This window comes from Pholcus phalangioides, unplaced genomic scaffold, assembly GCF_987345545.1.
Source record: "Pholcus phalangioides strain wild (caught in Gottingen) unplaced genomic scaffold, Ppha-v1.0 ptg000001l_1, whole genome shotgun sequence".
Lineage (NCBI taxonomy): Eukaryota > Metazoa > Arthropoda > Arachnida > Araneae > Pholcidae > Pholcus > Pholcus phalangioides.
Window position 1 is genome coordinate 2,372,237 of NW_028301594.1, and position 22,804 is coordinate 2,395,040.

At 35.0% G+C, this 22,804-nt stretch overlaps 1 protein-coding gene across 1 annotated transcript; it reads left to right on the forward strand.

The window, feature by feature from the left end:
- The first annotated feature begins 204 nt into the window (after window positions 1-204).
- LOC149089668 (programmed cell death protein 6-like) lies at window positions 205-20,940 on the forward strand. Its single transcript, XM_089235331.1, has 8 exons — window positions 205-291; window positions 2,888-2,958; window positions 4,718-4,779; window positions 7,224-7,268; window positions 9,795-9,953; window positions 10,973-11,082; window positions 15,566-15,666; window positions 20,433-20,940. The coding sequence occupies exons 2-8, from the start codon at window positions 2,909-2,911 to the stop codon at window positions 20,434-20,436; spliced, it is 531 nt and encodes a 176-aa protein (XP_089091457.1). The 5' UTR covers window positions 205-291; window positions 2,888-2,908; the 3' UTR covers window positions 20,437-20,940.
- The last annotated feature ends 1,864 nt before the right edge of the window (window positions 20,941-22,804 follow it).

Sequence of the window (22,804 nt, forward strand, 5' to 3'; positions counted from 1 at the left end):
TCATTGTGATTTTTCCGTAATTTCAACAATATTTGGCAACTTTGATTTTGGCGTTTTTTGGCGAAAATTGGCGATGTCCCGTATTTTCCCTTATTTGGAATCTCAATGTCCCGTATTTATCTCGAGGGAATATGGTCATTCTAGTCATGTCTGTTTGATTTCTGAAAAACAGCAGGAAAAACTGATTTTTTACTGAAAACGTGATGGCATCACCTTTTTCACGACGCTATTTGTAAACAGTGACGTAATATTACGACTGTTGGAGACCGGGGTTTTCGAGGATTTTACCGTGTAAATATTTCACATTTAAATCTAGAATTTATTTCCATTGTAATTGTAATATGTCTAATTTCCATATTAATTAAACATTTGTGTATCATTTGATTCGTGTTCATTGTGATTAAAGCTTTCGCAACGCCCTAAATCATCAAGTCCACTTCGACACTGAAATTGCACCTCTATTTCCAATGTTTGAATTTTGTTTAAGAATAAAACCAGTAAAATATTAAATTTTCGTGTAAAGTAAAAGGTTCATGGCGTCAAATGAGTTATGAATTTATTTGGGACGTGTATCATTAATATAAGCCCGACTGCTCTTAGGGCGCTCAAGTTTTAAGATGATTACATATATTAGGGCGCCCAAGTTAATGAAATGCAGATCAGCCTGCTTTTTCCCTTACCCGGGGCCCCCCTTTTTTTTACCATGCATTCAGTAAATTCCCAATACACGGTATATCGCGATTTGGCGACTTTTTGTATCGCCTAACCCGCTTTAGCAGCACTAGGGTTACTCAAAAACGATTAAAAACATGTGGAAATAAAAAAATTTATGCATATTAAATATATTAATAATTGTTATTTAATCAATAAATGCCTGTAGGCCACACTTCGTACAGGCGTGCCCCGCAAACGGCTTTGCCACCAAGTTCACGCTCGTCATACCAATAAGGAGCGGCTCCTGCCCCTGGACCTGATAATATCGACCTCGAACCAACAAAAAGGCTATGGCAAGGCTCTATGCACTAGGGTTACTTTCCGAACACCCAAAAACGATTGAAAAGGTCTATTAACACAGGCCCATCTTCATACGGAAGTTTAACACTTCTCAGCCCTTCAAATTGTAGGTGCAAAGGCTGAGATAGACTTGGAAGTCTGGGAACATGGGCGGAGATACAGGAGTCAAAGGTGGAGTCGACTGATCTAATGTATATATGAATTGACATCATCATCGTGCCTCCCCCCCCCCCCCCAGACTTACAAGTCAATCTCCGCCTATGTCTGGGAAGGGCACGATGATGATATCAATTCATATTTATAATATGTACGTTAGATCTGTCCACTTCACTTTTGACGTTGGGAACAATGCCCCCCCCCCCCCATATCCGCCCATGTGTAGGCAGTACAGATATATTACATCTATGTGATCAGCCATAATGCAGGAAGAAAAACGAAATAGCAACAATAAGCTGTGGAAAAGAAAAGCGGGCGCAGTGGCACCATCTATGTTTTAGGACCTGGAAGAATTATGTTGGCAACATATCGCTGTTTTGGCGCATATGAAAATTTGGTTACAAAAACAGTTTACGGTATATTGGGAATTGGCCATGTTTCCTTACCCCTCCCATACAAGTGAGATTCTTTTACTTATTGGTTTGATTTCTTGCTATGGGGCCGTTCAAGTATTACGTAAGCAAATTTTTAGCCATTTTTGACCCCCTCCTACCCTTGTCAGCAAAATTTCGCCATCAGCTCTGCCCCTCTGAATCCTAACTCATATTTTCATAAAGGGTGGTTGATGACGTAAGCATTATCCAAACCCCCCCCTCCCCCCTTGTCATCAAAAGTCAGCAAATCGGGACCCCCCCCCCCATCGGTGATGACATAATACTTGAACAGCCCCTATGACTCAATTTCACTTGATTTTCACCCAGGCACCCCAACATTTCACCACTAGCATGTTTCGTTGACTGTTATATTTTGCCCCGGACAGTTTGCTTGCCCTGATCAGATGAGTGACCAAGCAAGCACATGACAGTATGAGTGACTAAGTGAGTTGGACATTCAGCCCTGAATAATTCACACCCATTTCGCCCACCCCATGTGTAAATATTATGTTAGTTATGTCACTCACTTGGTAATTTCAGGGTCATTATCAACCATACAGTCACAGTCACACTCATATAATCATTCAGTCACTCACTAGGTCATTCATATGGTTACTCACTTATAAAGTCAATTGCACACTTACTTGGTTACTCACATAGTCAGTCACTTGTACGGTCAAGGCAAGCGAAATGAACCAGGAATAAAATGTCCCAGAGGCAAAATGTCGGACGAAATACCTGTAAGGTGAAATGTTGGAGGCAAAATTTTCCGGATCAACTGACATCTCTTAATGCTGAGCTTCCCATCTAAAACATTCCTCCCATTAAAGCGTTTTCTTGCTTAGTACGACTTATTTTCATGATCCGAGGTTCAATTAATCGTTTTTTAATATTTCATGATTAAAAAATAAATAAAAAAAAGTAGAATCTGCGGAACATATGTGTGCATCCCATCGTCTCCCCTTTCAGTGAAAAAGTTGTATTATTGACAAAGTTGCATCTTGCTTGTAACATTTTTAAAAAAAACAGCAAAAACCTAAGCTGGAAAATGTTTTAAACAGGAAAGATCTGTCATTATTCGTAAGAGTTAGTATAAATATGCATTATTATGCTCTTGATGATAAGGGACACAAATTCGTGGATTAATCCGCTTTCATACTCCTTTAAGTTGAGCGACTATCCAGAGTTCTCTCTCTCTTTATTGTTGATTAATATTAAATCATTGTTTTACATTGCAAATGAACCAATAATCAACATTATGATCTTTACTTATGTTTCTAAAGGTTGTGCACCTTGTAAAGCATATGGCTGTCCAAATGCCCGATCAACAGTTTTTGTGGAACATTTTCCAAAGGTATGTGTGTATTATCTGATGAATTTGTTATTTCTTCCTGATGTATTATTACTAGTTCAGGCAAAATGCAATAAATGCATTTTTTTTTGCCTATTTTCAAACTTTTTTGTAAACACCCCCCCCCCTTTTTTTATTTTTCCTGCTATAAATGCCTATTTTAACATTTTTTTTGTTCATTCGTTGCTTTCAGGGGCTATATTCTACTACTAAACAACACATACACCTCGTCCATATTCCTCTGCGGAATTTCTAACGAATTGATACATGTTAGAACATGCGCGTGTGAACCTGATGTGAAGTTTGTTTCTGTGTAATGTTTGTTATGTGTAGTGCTGCCATCCCATCTGAAATCAGTTTTTCTAACTATGAGTGAAGTGTAATTATTGAATAACTGTATAGTTGCAGAGGCCTGTTGCTCTCTGTAGCAAGATTTTTTTTAACAGGGAAATCAGCTTGTGTTTCCAAGTTAGGAACCACAGAAAATCACCTCAGTCAAAAATTTCAGTCAATCACCACTGGGAATCACAGCAAACCAATTTCAGCTGACCACCATTGTGACGATGGTGGGGTTCGAACCCGAGTCCTCGAGATGCAAGGACTATATTCTGCGGGACTTGGATATTTTAGGCAGTAACAGCTTAAAAAGAATTGCTCTATTTAAAATTGCCAACTCTTACTATTATCAGTAAGCCTCTCCCCCTTCCAGTCCCATTTGAACGCAAATAGGTGTAAGTGCCTGAGATATAAAAAAACTTGGTGTTGCCATGCATTAAATTTACTTTGGTCGGATGGTGTTAGACATAAATGTTTTTGTTTCAGATGAACGCATCTCATGTATGAGAAAAAGATGAGAAGTTTTTCCTTTTTCCTCAGGCTTCACATAACATGTCATGCTCATAGCATTGTGTGTGTTTCTGTAAAGCTGACCAATGAGGTCATTTGTTGTCATGACCCATGGGGAAGGGAAGGAACTGACATAGCCCTGGAGCCCCATGTTGTTTTGATTTTATTTTGTTTACACCAGGGTTGGGTTTTTGACAAGACAAGTGCCAAAAACTAGTTTAACTGTCAAAACTGGTTTAAACCATAAAAAACTGTCAAAAATCATTCATAACCTAAAATGAATGATATATATGAATAACATTTTAGAACTTTTAAAAAGTGTACAGCATATGGTTTATATCAATATGCATATATAAGCAGTTGAAGAAATTTCGGAAGGTCGAGAATCATCTTGAATTGAAGAAATATTGAATAGTTCCATAGTTTTTTCTGTCAGCATTTATGCTATGCTCTATTAAAATTGTATATTCTACATGGAAAAAAAACACACATATATTGTCCAAAATGGGTGGCATGCAGTTTAGACTCCTTCAGAAAGTCGCCAACTGTGGCACCTCGGAAACGTTTGTTTATTTTGGCATGACATCAATTTATAATAACTGCATTGTCGTCAAAGTTAAACAAAAACTGAAACAATAAATGAAGTAAGCGCAACCAATTTTTTAGCCAGTTCTAGGATCCTTATAATTTAGTGTTTATACTTATTCTTTCCCTTTCTTCAAACGGTTATAAATTTTTTTAGTGCCTATTTTAAGCATTTTTAGTGCCTGTTTGCTTGCCTATTTCGACCATTTGTAGTTCCTAAACTTCTGGGCTCTATTACATTATATCAATCAAATTAATCAAATGTGCATATTCATCACAATGTCATTCTAGATCCTAATGCTATTTTTTTCTTATCACTTTTATTAAACAGTGTTGACAAAGATAGGAGTGGCCACATAAGTGCAACTGAACTCCAGGGAGCTTTGTCTAATGGTATGCATAGTTTTTATGACAATTTATACTCAATTGTGAAAGTTGTATCAAATTAGTGTATAATCTATTTCAGTTGATCACTCCCAAACTACACTAGTTATAGGATCATTAGCAGATACAGGCACTTGAAGGGGAAGAACCACTGAAAATGTGTGTATTGCTTGATAACACATCTTGTTTGATAACACAACAAATAAAACAATCGTAATTTCCTGCTCATAACTTACAGATGGGCATGACGAGAACAAATTTTATCTTATTTTTTGGTTGCGCATTTGTTTTGACACAGCTTGACCTAATTAGTCTTTGCACCACAAAAACCGAAATCCAATCCAATAACCTCCAGACCAACCGTGAACCCCGCTCTGTCTCCCTAGGGGATATAAGCTGGTTGGTTCATCTCAGGAGGCATGGACTATGGTGGGAAACAATCCAATAACCTGCAGATACGAATTACATTCCTCAATAATGAAATCTCATGAAATGGAAGTGGTTGCTGTTTGTGTTTCTTAAGAAAAAATGTTGACTCTTCCATTTACATCTATAAAAATATTTAAAAAATTATTTCTTACAAATTAATTTTTAAAATATGTATTGAATATATAATTGCTAAAAAAAAACAGCGGATAATAATCTGCACTGATGAATTTCAATGTTTTTTTAAATGTGTAATCTGGGGATTATACACAGAAAAATTCAGTAATAATGAAAAAGTGAAAAATATTTGTTATGGCACAATATACGGAAGGGGGTATGTAAGCTTTTTATATGCATTTCTGGAAGTATGCAAGAGCTTTACTACACATTCCTAGGAGTGTACACACCTACCATACACCCGATCATTATGTAAGCCTCATAAGCATATCAAAAGGTAAGCAAGTCTTCAATGCATTTTATGGTAGCCTATGTTTATGATGCGACATATGGGTACGCCCGTTGCACATTTTCAGAGGCACGTTGGAGTAAGTCCTATATACATTTTCAGGGGGAATTTATAGATTGCAGCACTGAAAAATCAGATATGTCACTAGATGCACACTCAGACTGTTAGGTACACTTTGTTCCGGATTCTGCCACAAAGCTAGGTTGGAAGAGATCTCAGCAATGGGATAGGTCCAGTGGCAGAGTCCTGGTATTCATTCATTCATTCAGGGGGTTGCTTGCAATATGAAAGGGGGTGATTGGGAACCACTGGTCTAGCCATTCAAAATTGGATGTAGAGTTTTAATGCTGTGTAATTTTTTCAGTTACATTCAACACTCATTATAAAGAAACCCTCATGTTTCTTTGAAAACGGATGTTATATTGGAGGTCATCATATCGAACATTTAAAAAAATCTAAAATTAGCTTCTACTTCTTGGAATTTCCATTCTCATGATGAATGAATATGAGAAGAAGGAAACCCCCCTTCTGTGTGCTTTCATGAAGTTAAACACTATTTTTAATTATGGTGAGCAAAGTACTCCTAGGAATATTCAATGATTCAGCTATTTTGACTTTCGACATGAATTTCTAGTCAACTATTGCCAAAGCTTTCAATGCGAGATCTACTGTTTTCCCCAGCATTAGCCGGCATACTGCCAAACTCAAGGGACACCAGATTTTTTAATGTTGTTGTCTATTCTCGTCATGCTGGGAAAAGCGAGATTCAAAAAAGGTCAGAGCATACATTAGCCAGTTCTAGGGATTTTTATTATAAAGATATTTAAGAGTTTTCCGGAGTCTGTGATTCAAATTTCTCTGCATGCTGGTCAGCCTTGATGTTTCCTGGTATGCTGTTAATGTGTTAAAGATATAGCGTTGTTTTTATTTAAGACAGCCATATCGAATGGATAATTTCCAGAATGAAAACATAAGTTCAGTTAACTGTTCAGTAATTAAGTAAAATTGTGAAAAATCAACCATGTGGGAAGTGGGAGTTGTGAGTCATCATGTGAGAAAATAATGTGAGAAAATAAAAGAATATTAAACAGGCTAAGGGAAACATGTCATGCAGTTGAGTCGTGTTAATGCAGTGCGCCTTGCTATGACTTGTCCTGCTTGCAGTGCAGTCGATACTTAACTAAATTGTTTTCCGCAGAAATGACAATGTTTTATCTTTTCTTCTCCAAGTATCAAAGGTCAAGGTCAAACACAATCAAAGATAGGTTTGTTAATTTTTTTGCCAAAAAAATGAGAGGCTGAGCTGAGTTCAGTTATTGTAATGGATTGAATTATATTTACTGATTGTTATATTGGATAAAAAATATGGGATCTGTCGTAACAGTCACTATAATGGAAGGATTGTTACAAGAGATGGTCGTTATTACAAGCATCAAATGTACATTATACCAAAATGACTTGAATTCGATACATAGAAGATCAATTTAATTTTTAATAAGGTTGCATCATCAATATTCATAATTTGCTGTTATTTATTATACATTTTTGTGTTATTTTCCAGGCACCTGGAAGCCTTTCAACCCAGAAACTGTCAGACTAATGATTGGTATGTTTCACTGTATGAGTGTGTGTCATAATTAGTAAAGTTAGAAGATATTGATTTGAATGTATTGCAATGTATTTCTTTTTTATTTCAATTTCAAGAAAGCATTTGAGAGTTTTAAATTTAAGAAGTTGGTGGGAAAAAAGACGTTAAACATGCCATTTTTGCTGTTTGTGTTTGAAGAAATCCTTCCATTATGGGAATCATGGAAAGCTCTTTAACCCTGCAGTGCAACATGGAATGTTTTACATAATATAGTTTTGAAGTCAATTTAGTCTTGAGTAAATGTAAAATTTGCTGACATATATTATTTTACATTTATTAATAAAGCTAATTTGTAGTCAAATGTTGAAGTCTAGAATTTAATCATGCTAATATGCATTTGCAAAATTGTTTTAAACATAGATTGACTCGAATTGCAATCAATCAGATTGTATGTAATTTGTTTTGTTTGACACAAGTTATACAGTGGTGCCTGGAGCATTTCTACTTGCGAATAGTTCAAGTTATAAGTAAGAAATGTATGCTTAAAATGTTATAAAATAATCAAACCAATATTCAACTATAAATATTTGAGGAGGTCATTTGAACACATGGCCTTGGCATTTTAAACAAGTTCCAGTCAACAGAAATAAATTTTTCTTATAGGCAAAACTTTTATTCAGCATAGATTACACATGCTGATTAATTTTCTTTAAAAAGTGCTATAATTTCTGAAAAAAAAAACCACTGTATTATCGTAAGTGTTCAACTTACAAAAAATAGTCCAATAATATTTTGAACGAAGACATCAGAAATGCTACATTGCACCTATAAAAAATTATTTGATAAAATAGGGAATTGGTTACTTTAGTGTCAATTTTTTTTTAATAATGTAAAAGTTCTTTGCTTTTTCATTTTCTGTATTTTAATGTGTATAAGGAACTCCCTGATTTTTTGGGCTTAAAATTTGGGAAGAAGTTTTCAAATATATTTTTTATTTTGAGATATTTGAAAAAAAAATTTATCCATACACATCATATAAATCATTAGATTCTTTATCACTCTCATCTGATTCATCACAACCAGCTATGTCAATGCAATTGGCAATAACATGATAGGATTACATGCCATTATAACCCTGTTATCATATTATATTATTAATATAATATATCAGTTGATTAATATAATATGATAACAGGATTGATATCAGTTGATATAATATTATATTGTGTTATGATCTCCCTCATGTTAGAAGCGCGAATGTGCAAATTTTCACTTTTTTTTTTAATCAGCTGGTTTAATTCCTTATTTTGCTATCAAAGTTTTGCCTGAAATGTGAATGTGTATCCTCCCTATTGAAACATGTTACAAAACATTTTAGGAAAATAACTTCCATAGAATAACATGGGTAGAGTAAACATTCAAACATCATTTCCCACGTTATTTTTTTACCAAGGGCATTGTATATTCTTGCTTCCAGCATGAGTGAGACGATATGATATAATCAGTTATATCGGTTGTTATAATATTGGTTATCTAATTAACCAAATCAGTTATATTAACTACTAAATTATATATTTCTATAATTAATCAGTTGTATCAGTTGATATAATATTGGTTATATAATTGACCAATGTTGAATCCTGTTATAACGAACTCCAAGAGACCGGAGAAATAAATCACTTCGTAATAACGAAATTTCGGTATAAAGGAATTCCAGATTATATTATTTCATTTCTATGTAAACTTATTTGAGGGATTACAAAATTTTTCGTTAAAACAAGATTTTCGCTATACTGGTATTCGTTAAAATGGCAATCGACTGTATAACTATGATAGCAAGCCATGTCAGTGCAATTTACGATGAGAGTGACTCTGATGATAGTGAACTAATTGGTTCATCATCATTATCAGTCTCACTCTCATTGTAAATTATGAACGGAGTAATTTGTTAATATTTATATAATACTATTGATGTCCCCCCCCCCCCCCCCCCATTATTTTTGGGACTGAAATTTTGGCAAAAAGTTCCTTATACACATTAAAATACGGTATGTGATGTATGGTAAATAAGTTGATGTAGACAGTGGAAGAGATATTTTAAATCAATCTGAATATATAGCTTTTATTTATAAATTTTTTGCAAAAAAAGTGTGCATAATAAGCTACAATGTGCATAAAGCTACATTGACAGAGTGCTGTGTGCATCAAAATTAAACTTTTAAACACTCAAATGCTCCTCCACTTCTTCACACATAATTAATGTGAAGATGTTGAACGAATTGAAGAAATCTACCTCCATTACTTTAAATGGGAAAATTTTCTTCAAGATTTTCTTGGCAAATTCTTGCAACATGAGTTACTTTCAGGAAAAAATTAAATTCATTACTCAAGATATCGTTGTACATGCCAGTTGATTTTCAAAGATTTTTATTAGCAAAAAGTTATTAGAATATTTCTTCCCCATTAAATTTTGAAGTTAAAATGCATGCAGTCAATTACAAAAAAAAAACAAAAAAACAGATTCTTATTGTGATTATCTTATAGGTATGTTTGATAGAGATAATACAAGCATGATAGATTTCAACGAGTTTTGTAACTTATGGAAGTATGTGACTGATTGGCTCAATTGCTTCAAAAGCTTCGATAGAGACAACTCTGGAACTATAGACAGGAATGAATTAAAAACGGCTTTGGAATCTTTTGGTAAGGGTTTTTTCCTTTGAATATTTCTATTATTTACAGTATTCATATTCAAGTGATGCACATTCAAGAGTTTTTTGTTTAATTAGAATCAATTTTTATCTTCTACGAAATATCTCCAGTACTTGGATACAAAATTATATGTATAATGAGAGGCTTCACTTTACATGTGAAATATCAATGACTTGTCTCAAACTTCATCAGAAATACCTTCCATATATGAGATTCTTTATGCCACAAAGTTCTGAAATGTCATGAAACATTTTGGAATGGGTTTCTTTTGTTTAATAAATTTATAACAGCATTTCTTAACTTTTCTAAACCCAAGGACCAGTAAAGTATCTGAAGCAATTTGATGGACCACTTGTGCGCCCCCCCCCATATCATGGGAGCTTCTAGTGTTTTTCATTTGTTTGGAATAGTTTTATACATTTTTGGCTGGTTTTTTTTTCTATGATGCTTATTGAAATTTGTAATTTACTATTGTAAAACTCATTTTAATTTTTTTTTGTCAAATAAATTTTTGTTTATTACGATTTGTAGCAACCCTTTATTTCCCCCATTCTTCATCCATTTTGGCAGTAATTATCAAATTTGTCACAAATTACATCTTTTGGCTACAATCAGGATAATTATTCTGTATTTAGGATCACATTTTCCCTCATTTTTTATGAGTTATGGTGAACCTACGTATGAAGGTATAATTTTTATTTTAATCCAAGTGGATATTAGTAATATAAATTACAATTTAATAATTTTTTATTCAGTTGGAATCAAATTACCAGGTCTGCCTGCAGACCACCTATGCCATTGTTGCGGACCATAGGTTGAGAAACACTTATTTAGAAGATATCTATGTGAAAAGGGGTTTTGATGGATTATTTAAGCTTAATGAGATTGGTGTTAAAAGAAATTGATCCATTCTTTCTTGGCGTTTACTTTTTTCTATAAAATTTAGCAGTTTTGAAATGAATTCAAATTTTGTGTTTCATGGTTTTTTCCCCTTATTTGAATCAATGTAGGTTTCCGTTTATCAGATGCATTTTATGATCTTTTGGTGAAGAAGTTTGATAGGAACAACAAGGGTTCAATCACTTTTGATGATTATATACAAGCTTGTGTAACCCTACAGGTAAATTTTTTTCTTTGTCATAACTTTACCATCATTACAACCATATCTTCTGACATGACCTCAAGAGAGACCATCTTTTGAAATATATAGTATCAAGCAGAAGCTATAATTTATGCATGTGCTATTTGCTTAAATAAAAAAAATAGTGTTGCATTATGGAATTTTTGTTCCTATTTTAAGGCAAATAACACTGGGGAACAAAATTTTTGTTTAATTTATACATGCCCTTGATCTTATCTAATTCGAGTATGCTGATTTCAAATCTGAGTTCAGTTTTTCCTATAAGCTCTAATTTTTTTTGGCGTTTTTTGGTTATTTTTGGAATTTATTTTTTCTGGCAGTTTGCAGGCAAGAATTTGCTTTTATAACTCTTGCATTTATGGACTTTATGAGGGAAATCTTGTTTGATACTCCAGCAGTAGTCCACCATCATATTTTTGTCTCGGCAGCCTTGGTAGCACTCTTCCATTGTGAAATCTTGATGAGAGCGCTCTCCATGTTCATCATTTACAGCCCCAAGATTCTTAGGGAATTGATCAAGGCTGATTGATCAATTGACTAAACAGGAAATGAAGCTTTACACTGATGTTGCACCAGAGCTCACAAAAAGCCAACAGCATTCTAGTGACCAAAAAGAAACTTTTGTAGAGGAATCAAGTGTAGATTCTTTTCCTGTAGCCTAATACCCCACCTGCTTTTTTGGAGAGGGCCAAATCACGTATAAGGTCATTCAATTCTGCTTGATTAAACTGCTAAGGAGCTGATGAATTCTTGCTATCAGCATAACCACACTTGTTGGTCTTGCTCAGTGTCTTCATCTTCAGATGAGCCAAAACCATTAAACACAGGAATCGGGAGTTTCTCAGAGTGTGGAATTGGTCGAATAATGGATGCAATATCAATGTAGGAGTTCTTGTGCTGATTTTTCTGGCTGACACCCTTTGTGTTGACCAGGAAAAAATAGCAATTAGTTAGGTGATCTGTGGGTTCCTGCCAAACCATGGGAATTCCGAAAGGCAAACCCTTTCATTTTCCTTTTGTCCAGTCGCAAAGCATTTCCTCGCAATTATGGCACACAATATGAGGAACCAATTTTTTGTCTTGGGTCCCCAAGTCGAATTTCAAAACAGGCTTTACAAGCATGTACAGAATGCATTAGGACTATTTGAACATCAACATCTACTTGAAGCTATTAATCAGATCTGAAACAAACTCCTCAAAATGCACTTGTTTACTCAGTTAAAAACGAACACAGAAAATAGCACTAAAGACAGAGAAGAATATGACATTTCCTTATCACATCTGCAACTGAAATGTACTGTGGTTGTCTTCCTGATGCCACACCCTACATGCTAGAAAAATACTGCCCTCTAGTAGCCACTAGAAATAAATTTATAAAACTGATGCTACAGACTGATAAATTGACACACTAGTGAATCTATATAGTAGTACAACTAAACTGAAACAACTAAGCTAGTGTATCAGTATATAAAAAAACATCAAAAATATCAAACTCCATAAAAACTAGAGCTTGCAGAGAGAATTCAATTTCAGATTTGAAATCAGTGATAAGAAAATAACTTAGATCAGTTGAAAAATCTCATGCAACAGAAAACGAAAAAACAAAAAAATTCTCCATGGTAATTTTTTTTGTATTGTGGTGCTACTTATTGTATGCAATTTTTATTATGTTTTTTATCAGGGTTGTTTGGTTTAAACCATGGTTTTAACCAAGTGGTTTAAGTGGATTCGGATTTTTTTCAAAAAATCAAATAAAAGTTGCCTAAATATCATTTTTTTCCTTGAAAAATATCATATTGGTTCATTATTGGCCAACATGTTTCATTTTTACCACATTTTATATCCTTGGGGTACATTCTGATGGTATATCTTTAAATGACATAAGATTTTATAAGTGGTTTATTTTAAAAAGTCTCATAAAAGTGGCCAGAATATATATATATATATTTTTCAAATGAAGTATCTTAGTTATTTAAAGTTATATATAAAAGCCAAAATTTCTCATTCTTACAACATTTTCTAACCTTTGGCTACATTCTGATGCTCTATATATCTTTAGAAAATTCATGAATGACGATTGCATCACACATCTAAATGTAGTGGTGTATTATCTCACTGGGTTTCTTTTTCCCTCCAGAAAGAAGCAGCTACAGTAGTGACACCATCATGCTAGGGGCAGGTGGTCCTATAATCCAATAAAGACACCAGCTGTCCTTAAAGGACAAAGACTAGTGTGCTAGTGGTTACGTTACCTCACATACATTTTCATTTTCTTTCCCATAAGCAGCACATCTCCTACTGTATATCTCCCAGTCTTAATATTCAATAGTTGTTTTTTTATACTTTCACACACACACTGTTAAGCCCAGTTAATCAAGGTTCTACTGTATAGTAGTAACAGATTTATGAAAAATAATCAGCTATATACGGGGTGATTATAATTTAAGATTTGATTCCAAAACTATACAATAAGTACTGATCAGAATGACTTGAAAATTTGCATGGATACTCCTGAAGCAATGGAAGTTTCTTTCGCAAAAGAAAAAAGTGCAAAATGTGCAAGTAGATGATGCTGTACTTGGCCAGCAGTATAAATCTATTTCGTGCAACCACATCCTTTCGGCACTTCCACAGCATTAGTGTGTGGATAGAACTTCTATCAAGATGCACATTGCAATACCAGCAAAGCAGCTGCTGAAGACCCATTTTGACAGGATGCACCTTAACCCTTCTGGCTGTGGGGGTACCTCAAAATGTTATAAACAGTGGTCAGATTGCAAACTTTTGGTGAATTGCAATCTCCAGCACATCTCCTATATGTTAGAAGTTCCTTAGGAATATTAATGGGGGGGGGGCGTGTTTTGTTTAATAAAGCTGAATTGCAAGCACATCCACATTATGACCATGGCATACTCCGATTCTGTTGTCGGAAAAGAATTTTTGTGCTTTCAACCTCATAGCCAGAACACGCGGTGGACAACATATTTACTAAGTAAGTTGTTATTTGTTCAATCACTTCGTTTTTTGTGATGTTTCCATGAATTATGAAATCGTGAAATGCTATAATTAAGGTATCATTCTGCCATGACTGGCTATCTTTTCCATTCTGCGAGCAAATTTCCCACATGTTGGATGATGTGTCATTAATTTTACATTTTTAAGTATTTTTCCCCTTTATCAAATAAAATTGAATTTTTTCAGGAATATTCATGTCAATTTTCAAGTCATTCTGACAATTGTTCTTTTTTTACAGTGTTTTGAAATCAGAACCTTAGTTATAATCACCCTGTATATCGTAAATCATTGCTAATTAATCTGCATTATTTATGCTTCATTAAATACATTATATTCACCTAATTTTTATTACTTTTTGCAAAATAGCTTCGTAATTAAATATACTGAAAGTAACTGGAGAAAAACCTTTATATATTATATGATTAATAATAACATTAAAAGAATTTTCAAACACATAATAATCCATTGAGTTAAGCAAAAAATAATTAAATTTGAAAAGGTGGTTTTTGTTAAAATGTAATAAATATTTATTGATTAATTAGCATGGGAATAGTGTTAATTACATTAATAAACATTTTATTTTAGTTAATTATTGGAAGTTTGAATGATTTTTAGAAATTTCATTGTTTTTAATGTTAATACCATTTAAAACAAAAAAACCAGTTTAAACCAAAAAAAACCTGGTTATTACAGGGTTTTACCAACCCTGTTTTTTATGCCACCTGCTAGTTAGGCGTTATCGTGTGTTTTCTTGTATTGGAGTTCAGTCTGGCTCTGATCGTCGACCAAACATGTAACAAAAAATCTCTATTTCTTCTATTAAATAACTTAAAAAAGAAAAAGAGTTATGACTTAGTATGTTTCCAAAATAATGAGACATCCACCAGCACTCACTGGTGTTATAGTTATTTCCAGAGCATGTATAAGCCACACTCTCAGAGAAAGGGTCAGAAAAAAATTTTCTTTTCTAGAAACGTAGCGACTTTTTATATTCTGCAAATAATTTTCATCTTTGCTCTTACCTTCTTTTCTTCAGCTCCTAATATAGTGTTTCTCAAAGTGTGCATCATGGCTCCTAGGGGCGTTGCCAACCCTTGTCAGGAGCTGGATATAATGATTTGTTTGGCCATTAATGTGTGTCTTTTGTAAGTGAAAATATCTACTAAAGTATTCTGGGAAGTCGCAGATGAGCTGTGAATTGGGAAGGTAAAAAATTTAATTAGACAAGGAAGCCATAGGTGGCAAGTGTTTGAAAATCACTGCCTATATTATGTCCATTATATTCTTCGTTAGTTGTTCACAAATGTATGTTTCTTACATAATTTACTTTTAATTATCCCCAGAAGCCAAAAATCAGTTTTTTAATGTGATTTTTTTTAAAAACTACTGTATATAAGAAATATCTTTATTATAAGAAATAACTTCAATTAAAATTTTATTTCCATAGTCTCTCACAGCTGCATTCAAGAGCCATGATACGAGTATGACGGGCTGGATCAATATATCTTATGAGCAGTTTCTCATGTTGGTTTGCAATACTATGCTTCGGTCAGTACATGGTTTGACTTTTCTTATTTTCATAGTTATTATCATACAATGCAGTGAATTCTCAGTCGGTATGTCAACAAATGCACACATGTTAAATATGTGAAGATGATAAAGATTGGCTTGCAAATATATGGGATCCATTCACTCTTCATTATTGTCATCATGTATTTTTTCCCCAGTAATAAGTTCACTGAAACTATTTTCTAATCTTGTAACACTAGACAATCAGAACATGCATCAGCCCATTGGAGTTTTCATTGCTTTAATATGTATCTAGTTTCATTAGAGACTACAGCAGAACCCTTATTAATCAGGGAAAAATGAGTTTGGAGTGACCGTTGGTTAATAGAGACAATCTCTGAAAATGTGAAAATCTGCCAATTAATCATAATTTAATTTTATGTGATGGTAGTTTTTTCCCCATACATATCCAGTTTTCTAGATTTATCAAGCCAACGATGGTTTTCTATAAATGTTTTGTCCTCACCCAGTCTTTATTGAAGGCCATTGGTATCTCCTGCAAAAATGGAACCAAAGATAGGATCTTCTTAGCACATTGCTGTCTAACCCAAACTGCTTCATCAAAAGCTCATCAAATCTGTTTTTTTTTCTCCAATGTAGGCTTATGCTTTCTTTTCAAAGCTTCTTTTAGTCAATCTTTACCACGCCAATTCTCTCGAATTGGAAGAACTTTTGGCCATAATGTGCATCCGAGGGTACATAATTTTCTAAAAATCCAGCCAAAAAGTTTATAAAAGGTATTCTAATTTTGGTGGATAAAAAAGGGCTCAATGAAATGAACATATAAGAAATTTGAGAATTAATTACCGTATATAATCGTGTATAAGCCGAGTCTTTTTGTGGAAAAATTTGTTCATCAAGTGTGGGGGAGGGGGGGGGGGTCGGCTTATACTCAGGTTAGTTTTTGTTGACAAAATATCAACCCCTGCAATCAGTAGTCATTTTTGTATCAGTGTTCGAGAAACCAGCATTATTGTATGGGATATGTTCAAACCCCACAGAACCGATAATTTCAAAGCCGAGGCAAAGAAATCGAAAACATCATTGGCTTTGATACCAGTTGGGTTAACGTCAGTTATACAGCCTTTAGATGTGAGCATCAACAAGCCTTTCAAAGACTTTGAGGAATTTGTGGATCGAATGGATGAGTTCCGATGATAAAGAAACTAAAAAAAAGTGGTGCCTTGAAGAAACTTAAGCCTAGTGTGCCAATAGGTACATGAGGAATGGAATTCTGTTTCCTCCGAAATTATCATCCGATATTTCAAAAGGTGTTGCATCAGCAATGCGATGGACAGAACTGAAGATGGTATCCTCTTTGAAAGTGACGATGACAGCCCAGATAAAGATAAAAACGGTTCACGGAACCTTTGCCCCCGATATTTCACCTCCGACATCTCGCCCCTGGCACATTTCGTCCCCTGTACATTTGGTCCCCGGAAATTTCGCCCCTGACATCTCACCCAGTTGCATTTGGCCTTCGGAAATTTCGCCCCGACATTTCTCCTGCCCTGATCATATGAGTGACCCAGTGAGTGGCCATATGAGTAACTCAGTGAATAATCAAGTAAATCGGAAATTTATCTCTGATATTCCGCCTCTCCTTATTGTACGCGTGACTGTATGAGTGAACATATGAATGATGGTACAAGTGACCAAGTGAGTGACCACATGAGTGATCAAGTGAGTTGCACATTTACTCGTGACATTTTGCTTTCCCTGACCGCATGAGTGACCAAGTGAGTGAATATATGAGTGATCGAGTGAATTGAAAATTTACCCCTGGACATTTCACCTGCCCTGACCGTACGCGTGACCGTATGAGTGAACATATGAATGATGGTACGAGTGACCATATGAGTGACCCAGTCAGTTATCAACTGAATCGGAAATTTACTCCCTGACATTTCGCCTGCCCTGATCGTACACGTGACCATATGAGTGAACATATGAAGGTACAAGTGGCCACATGAGTGATCGAGTGAGTTGGACATTTAATCGTGACATTTTGCTTCCCCTGACTGCATGATGAGTGACCAAGTGAGTGAATGCATGAGTGATCGAGTGAATTGAAAATTTACCCCGGACATTTCACCTGCCCTGACCATATGAGTGACCCAGTGAGTGATCATATGAGTTACTCAGTGAGTAATCAAGGAAATCGGAAATTGACCCCCCTGTCATTTTGCCTACCTTGACCGTATGAATGATGGTACGTGTGACCAAGTGAGTGACCACATGAGTGATCGAGTTAAGAAATGAAAATGAAATTAAATCAATTTAATGAAAATTTACCGCCTGACATTTCACCTGCCCTGACCCTGCAAGTGATCATATAAGTGCAATAAATTGAAATTTTTGGCAAAATTTAGTGATAAGCCGTATTCAGCATTGCTATTTCCTGCATACATGGTGAACCTAAGTATGAAGGTTTTTATTTAAACCCACCTGGATATCTAGGAAGCATGAGGGGAGGGAAAAGGTACCTTGGGGGATTTTAATATTTTTGTTCAGGACGGTAATACCTCTTCTTATATTGAAAAATTTCGAAGCAACGTAAAAAAATTGAGGAAAAATATTTTATTCTCCAACTGAAAATTCCAAATTCTTAGGATCCATTAAAGTGTGAGTCACTCCGTTACGTAGCACTGAGTGACCAAGTGAAAGCGGTCATTCACTTGGTCACTCAGTGCTACGTAACCACCTATAAAAAGGGAGAGGATGAGGAGGATCATCTTTGCAGACAAACTCCACCCTTGATCTTTGTCAATCACTCAATCGCTCACTTTGTCAATCAATCAATCGCTCACTGGGTCAGTCATACGGTCATTCACTTTATCAATCTTTCTGTCACTCATGCAGCCACTCAATTGGTCACTCACTTGGTCACACATTCACATATGCGTTCCATCACTCAGTAACTCCCTTGGTCACTCACGCGGTCAGTCCCTTGATCACTCACTTCGACACTTGTATCGTCACTCACCTGGTCACATATTCAGTCACTCACTTGGTCAATTATGCAGTTAACCACTGCATTCACTCGATCCCTCATGAGGTCATTCACTCGATCTCTCATGAGGTCATTCACTTGGTCACTTAAATGGCTATTTGGTCAGTCACTCGGTCACTCATATGGCTATTTGTTCAGTCACTCGGTCACTCATGCAGTTAATCACTCAGTCTCTCCCTTGATCACTCATATGCTCAATCACTCAGTCACTCGGAAATGTATTCAAGCATTCACTCTGTCTTTCATTCCGTCAGTCACTCGGTCACTTATACGCTCAATCATTCAGTGTTTCCCTTGGTCACTCATACGCTCAATCACTCACTAGGAAACTTACACCAGTATTTAATAAGTCCCTCATTCGGTCAGTGACTTATTCACTAAAACGTTCCATCGCTCAGTAACTCCCTTTGTCACTCACACGGTCAATCCCTCGATCACTCACTTGATCACTCGTACAGTTAATCACTTAGTTGCTCATGCAGTCATTCACTTGGTCACTCATACGTCCATTCGGTCAGTCACTCGGTCACTCATACGGTTAATTACTCATAAAGTCAATTGCCACACTCACTTGGTCACTCATGCGGTCACTTGATCACTCACACTGTCACTCATACGATCAGGACAGGTGAAATGTCAGGTGTGAATTTTTCAGGGGCCAAACGCACCAGGGGCGAAATTTCCGGGGGCCAAATGTGACGGGAACGGAACGTTCCAGGGGCGAGATGTCAGGGACGAAATGTCGAGGGCGAAAGTTCCGGATCCCATAAAAACAGATGCCGCACCCTATGATGACCCGATGGATTACGATGAGCATGGAAACTCAGAAGAAACGGATTAAAAAGTTTGAATCATTTCCTGTTGTAAATTTCCATAAGCTATTCATTTTGCATGAAAATATAAGATTTTTTTTTTTTTTCTGAAATGCAAGGAATTTTTTGGGGTCGGCTTATACACGGGTTTTCAATTTATTGCGGTTTTGGTGGTCCTGAATTGCGGGGGGGGGGCCTTATATACGAGTTGGCTTATACACGAGTATATACAGTAATCACAATTCAGATATTGATAAGTAAGGGAGGAATTAATCTAGCTGACTGCTCCTGTGAAACTGAAGCAATATGGCATAAAGATTAAAAAGTGAGCGACAAGTTCATTATGCTCATTATCGGTAATGGATTTTTTCCATGACATAAACCCATCTATGGTATGTTTTTCACATGTAGAAAAATTGAAAGAGAAAGCCTTGTTACCATAATACACTCTTTCTTTCAAATTGAACATGGCCAATTCTCGAGGGGGCGGGACCATGTAGGAAGTTTCCATATTCTAACAAATTAACTGAAATGAAGAAGGGATAGGTAACAGAAATTATAATATTCATTCAGAAAACATCACTGAGAATCACTGGACGCCCCTTTCACTTTTGCTGCACAAAGCAGATATGAATGAGATCTCTAAAAATGAAAAAGTTCATGGTTGGTATTATTCGTGAATTTTCAGTATTCACGGTTACCCCTGGAATGTAACCCCTGCAAATACAGAGAGATGTCTATATATATTCAATTTTAATGCCTTCTTTTCTCCATTAGTTTTGATTAATTTTTTTATGATGTCATTGGAATTTCATTTTCGGTTCTCTTCATTTTAGAAACTTTTTTATTGCATTGTATTTCATTTGAAATTATTTCTCTATTTAAACTTCTTTTCAATATTGATTCTTTCTTCTTTTCAGGTGAAATTTTTCTTGTGAAAGGGAAGTTTCCTTGGATTTTTCTTGACTGTGAATGAATTCATTGCAATACTTATGCCTTCTCCAGAGTTTTCTGTTAATGCCTGAATTTATAGGTGCAGTACTATAAAATACAATATCTATGTAAGCCTGCAGAGAAATATACATTCGTTCAATATGATTTATTAAGTTCTTATGTTGCATTTAATGTTTTTCTGTTATGGGAATACCAAATAAAATTTAACTCTGTTAAAGAGTGGTGAAAATTTTTTATAGCCGTGGATCAAGCATTTTAAAATTTGTTCTGTTACTATTGCGATAGTAATAACTAAATCACACAGGCCCTGTTGCTCATGACTTCTGTTGAAGAAGTCGGCATTTGTCTCATGCTTTTTTCCATTTTATTTGTTCTGTGCCGTATCATTCTTCTATTGAAGATATCTGCAAATATTGATGTTTTTTTAATATAAAAAAAGTATAAGAGAATAAATTATATCATTCATAAAAAGATCTTTCAAGATTTGTTGTTTTTGAATAATATTGGCTGAGTTTTTATAATTAAATGGGTGTCTGGAAGAAGAGCGTATGTTACAATTTTAAAATTTTACAGAAAACATTTCGAGGTTGTAATCATTACGGAAATCGCACATATGCTCTTCTTCCACTTTTCAACTTTCAAAAAGTACAAGCTGTCTAGTGGTAGTTTGGACACTAAAACCATTGTAGTGGAGTTTGTCAAATCACATTTTACCTTCTCATTAAAAAAAAACATTTAGGAAAAGACGTAACATGCCCTTCATCCAGATACCCATTAAATTATTGATGATTCACCGATTTGATTACAGGTGTAGAAAGTAATTCCATTTGCATTAAATTTTTTTTTTGATCAGGCCCTTCACTCGGTAACTCAAGCACATAAATTCCTAAACTTAGGATGTTCGCTGCACTCTTGAGAATGAAATTCAAATTTAAAAAATTAGAAACCCCTGCCTTATTTTAAGGATTTTCAGTGGTGTCCTTAACTGCTGACGCAGTGGGTTTGAATCACTGCAAAATTTACTATTTTTAGTGCAGTCAAACTTCATTATGACGAAGTAGAATAAATATACTAAAAATACTTGAATACTAAAATACTTCCTGATAAAATATTAATTTATGTTCAACGTGAAAAATATAGTTCGAATCTGGCGAGTTCGTCTTAACGAGGTTGACTGTAACGGAGAATCGACTAAAGAAATGAATCGGACGAGTTTCGACTGTACATAGAAAGTTTTCTCTATGAAGAAATTAACACACGAATGCTATGCTCATATTTATTTCCGTTTGCATTGAAAATTATTTCTACAATTTTTTTTATCAGCGAAGTGATTCGGTTATTCGGATCTTAACCAATAATTTCATTGGTAATTAGTAAAATATAGTAGGGTATTCTTTAGTTTTTATCAGTGGAATTTTTTCGCCATTTTTTGCGTGTTTTTCTTTTCTTTCTAAAAAAAGAAACCTATTTCTCGAGAACTATCTCTAATTTTTTTCCGGTCCCGTCAGTTTTGAGATAGAGATGTTTGACTGCAGCTGGTTTTCTAAAGAACGAATGATGACCCTTTCAAATAAATTTTACTGAATTAATAGATGGTTCAAAAGTAACAAGCTTTCACGAATAAAATCCTTCCCGTGTACGGTATAAAATCGTTGAAGGGCAGAATCTTTTGGACTTCAAAGCAATTGAAAAGCTTCGTGTTTCCACTGCCGAACAAAGCTGTACGTTGAAGCCACACAAAGAGTCAAAAAATGCATGCATTTTACATTACGCGAACTCACGCGGGGGTCTTTGAGTATAAATAAGCAGTTAGAAAGATTTCCGAGCATCCAACCACATATTGGTGTGAAGAAGAAAGAATGCGCCATTAGCATAGCAAAAAGCAGGAGCTTATGCTTCCGAAACCTACACATAAGCTAGACAAGAGAAAAAGTGAAAAAAGAATACTGAGAGGAAAACCAAATAAAACATTAGACTTGGAATCGCTATTGTAAGGGGAGGAAAGTATAAATGCCATTCCTTATAATAACGACATCATGAAAAAAAAAATCGTAAATTATTCGCCGCCACATCAAAAATCAAGGTCTTAAAAAATACCACCAGAGAATGTGTTTATTCGCCGAAGAATTGACCACAATAGACGACAATCATCGCAGATGTAGACGCGCACATTTATAACGTCTTCGTCGTATATGAATCAGCGTATTATGTACAGAATATATTATTCCGTATATTTATTTATGCGTACACGTGAGAGCGTCTAAACGCGTCAGATATGCACACACACACACAATTTTTTTTTTCTCATCTCTCTGAGGTGTCTCTCGAAAGAATTTTC

Excerpts from the sequence above, each read along its gene's own strand:
- LOC149089668 (XM_089235331.1), top strand. The coding sequence starts at position 2,909 with ATGGCTGTCCAAATGCCCGATCAACAGTTTTTGTGGAACATTTTCCAA. Across the intron at positions 2,959-4,717 it reads TTGTGGAACATTTTCCAAAG|TGTTGACAAAGATAGGAGTG; the intron begins GTATGTGTGTAT and ends TTTATTAAACAG. Across the intron at positions 9,954-10,972 it reads AACGGCTTTGGAATCTTTTG|GTTTCCGTTTATCAGATGCA; the intron begins GTAAGGGTTTTT and ends GAATCAATGTAG.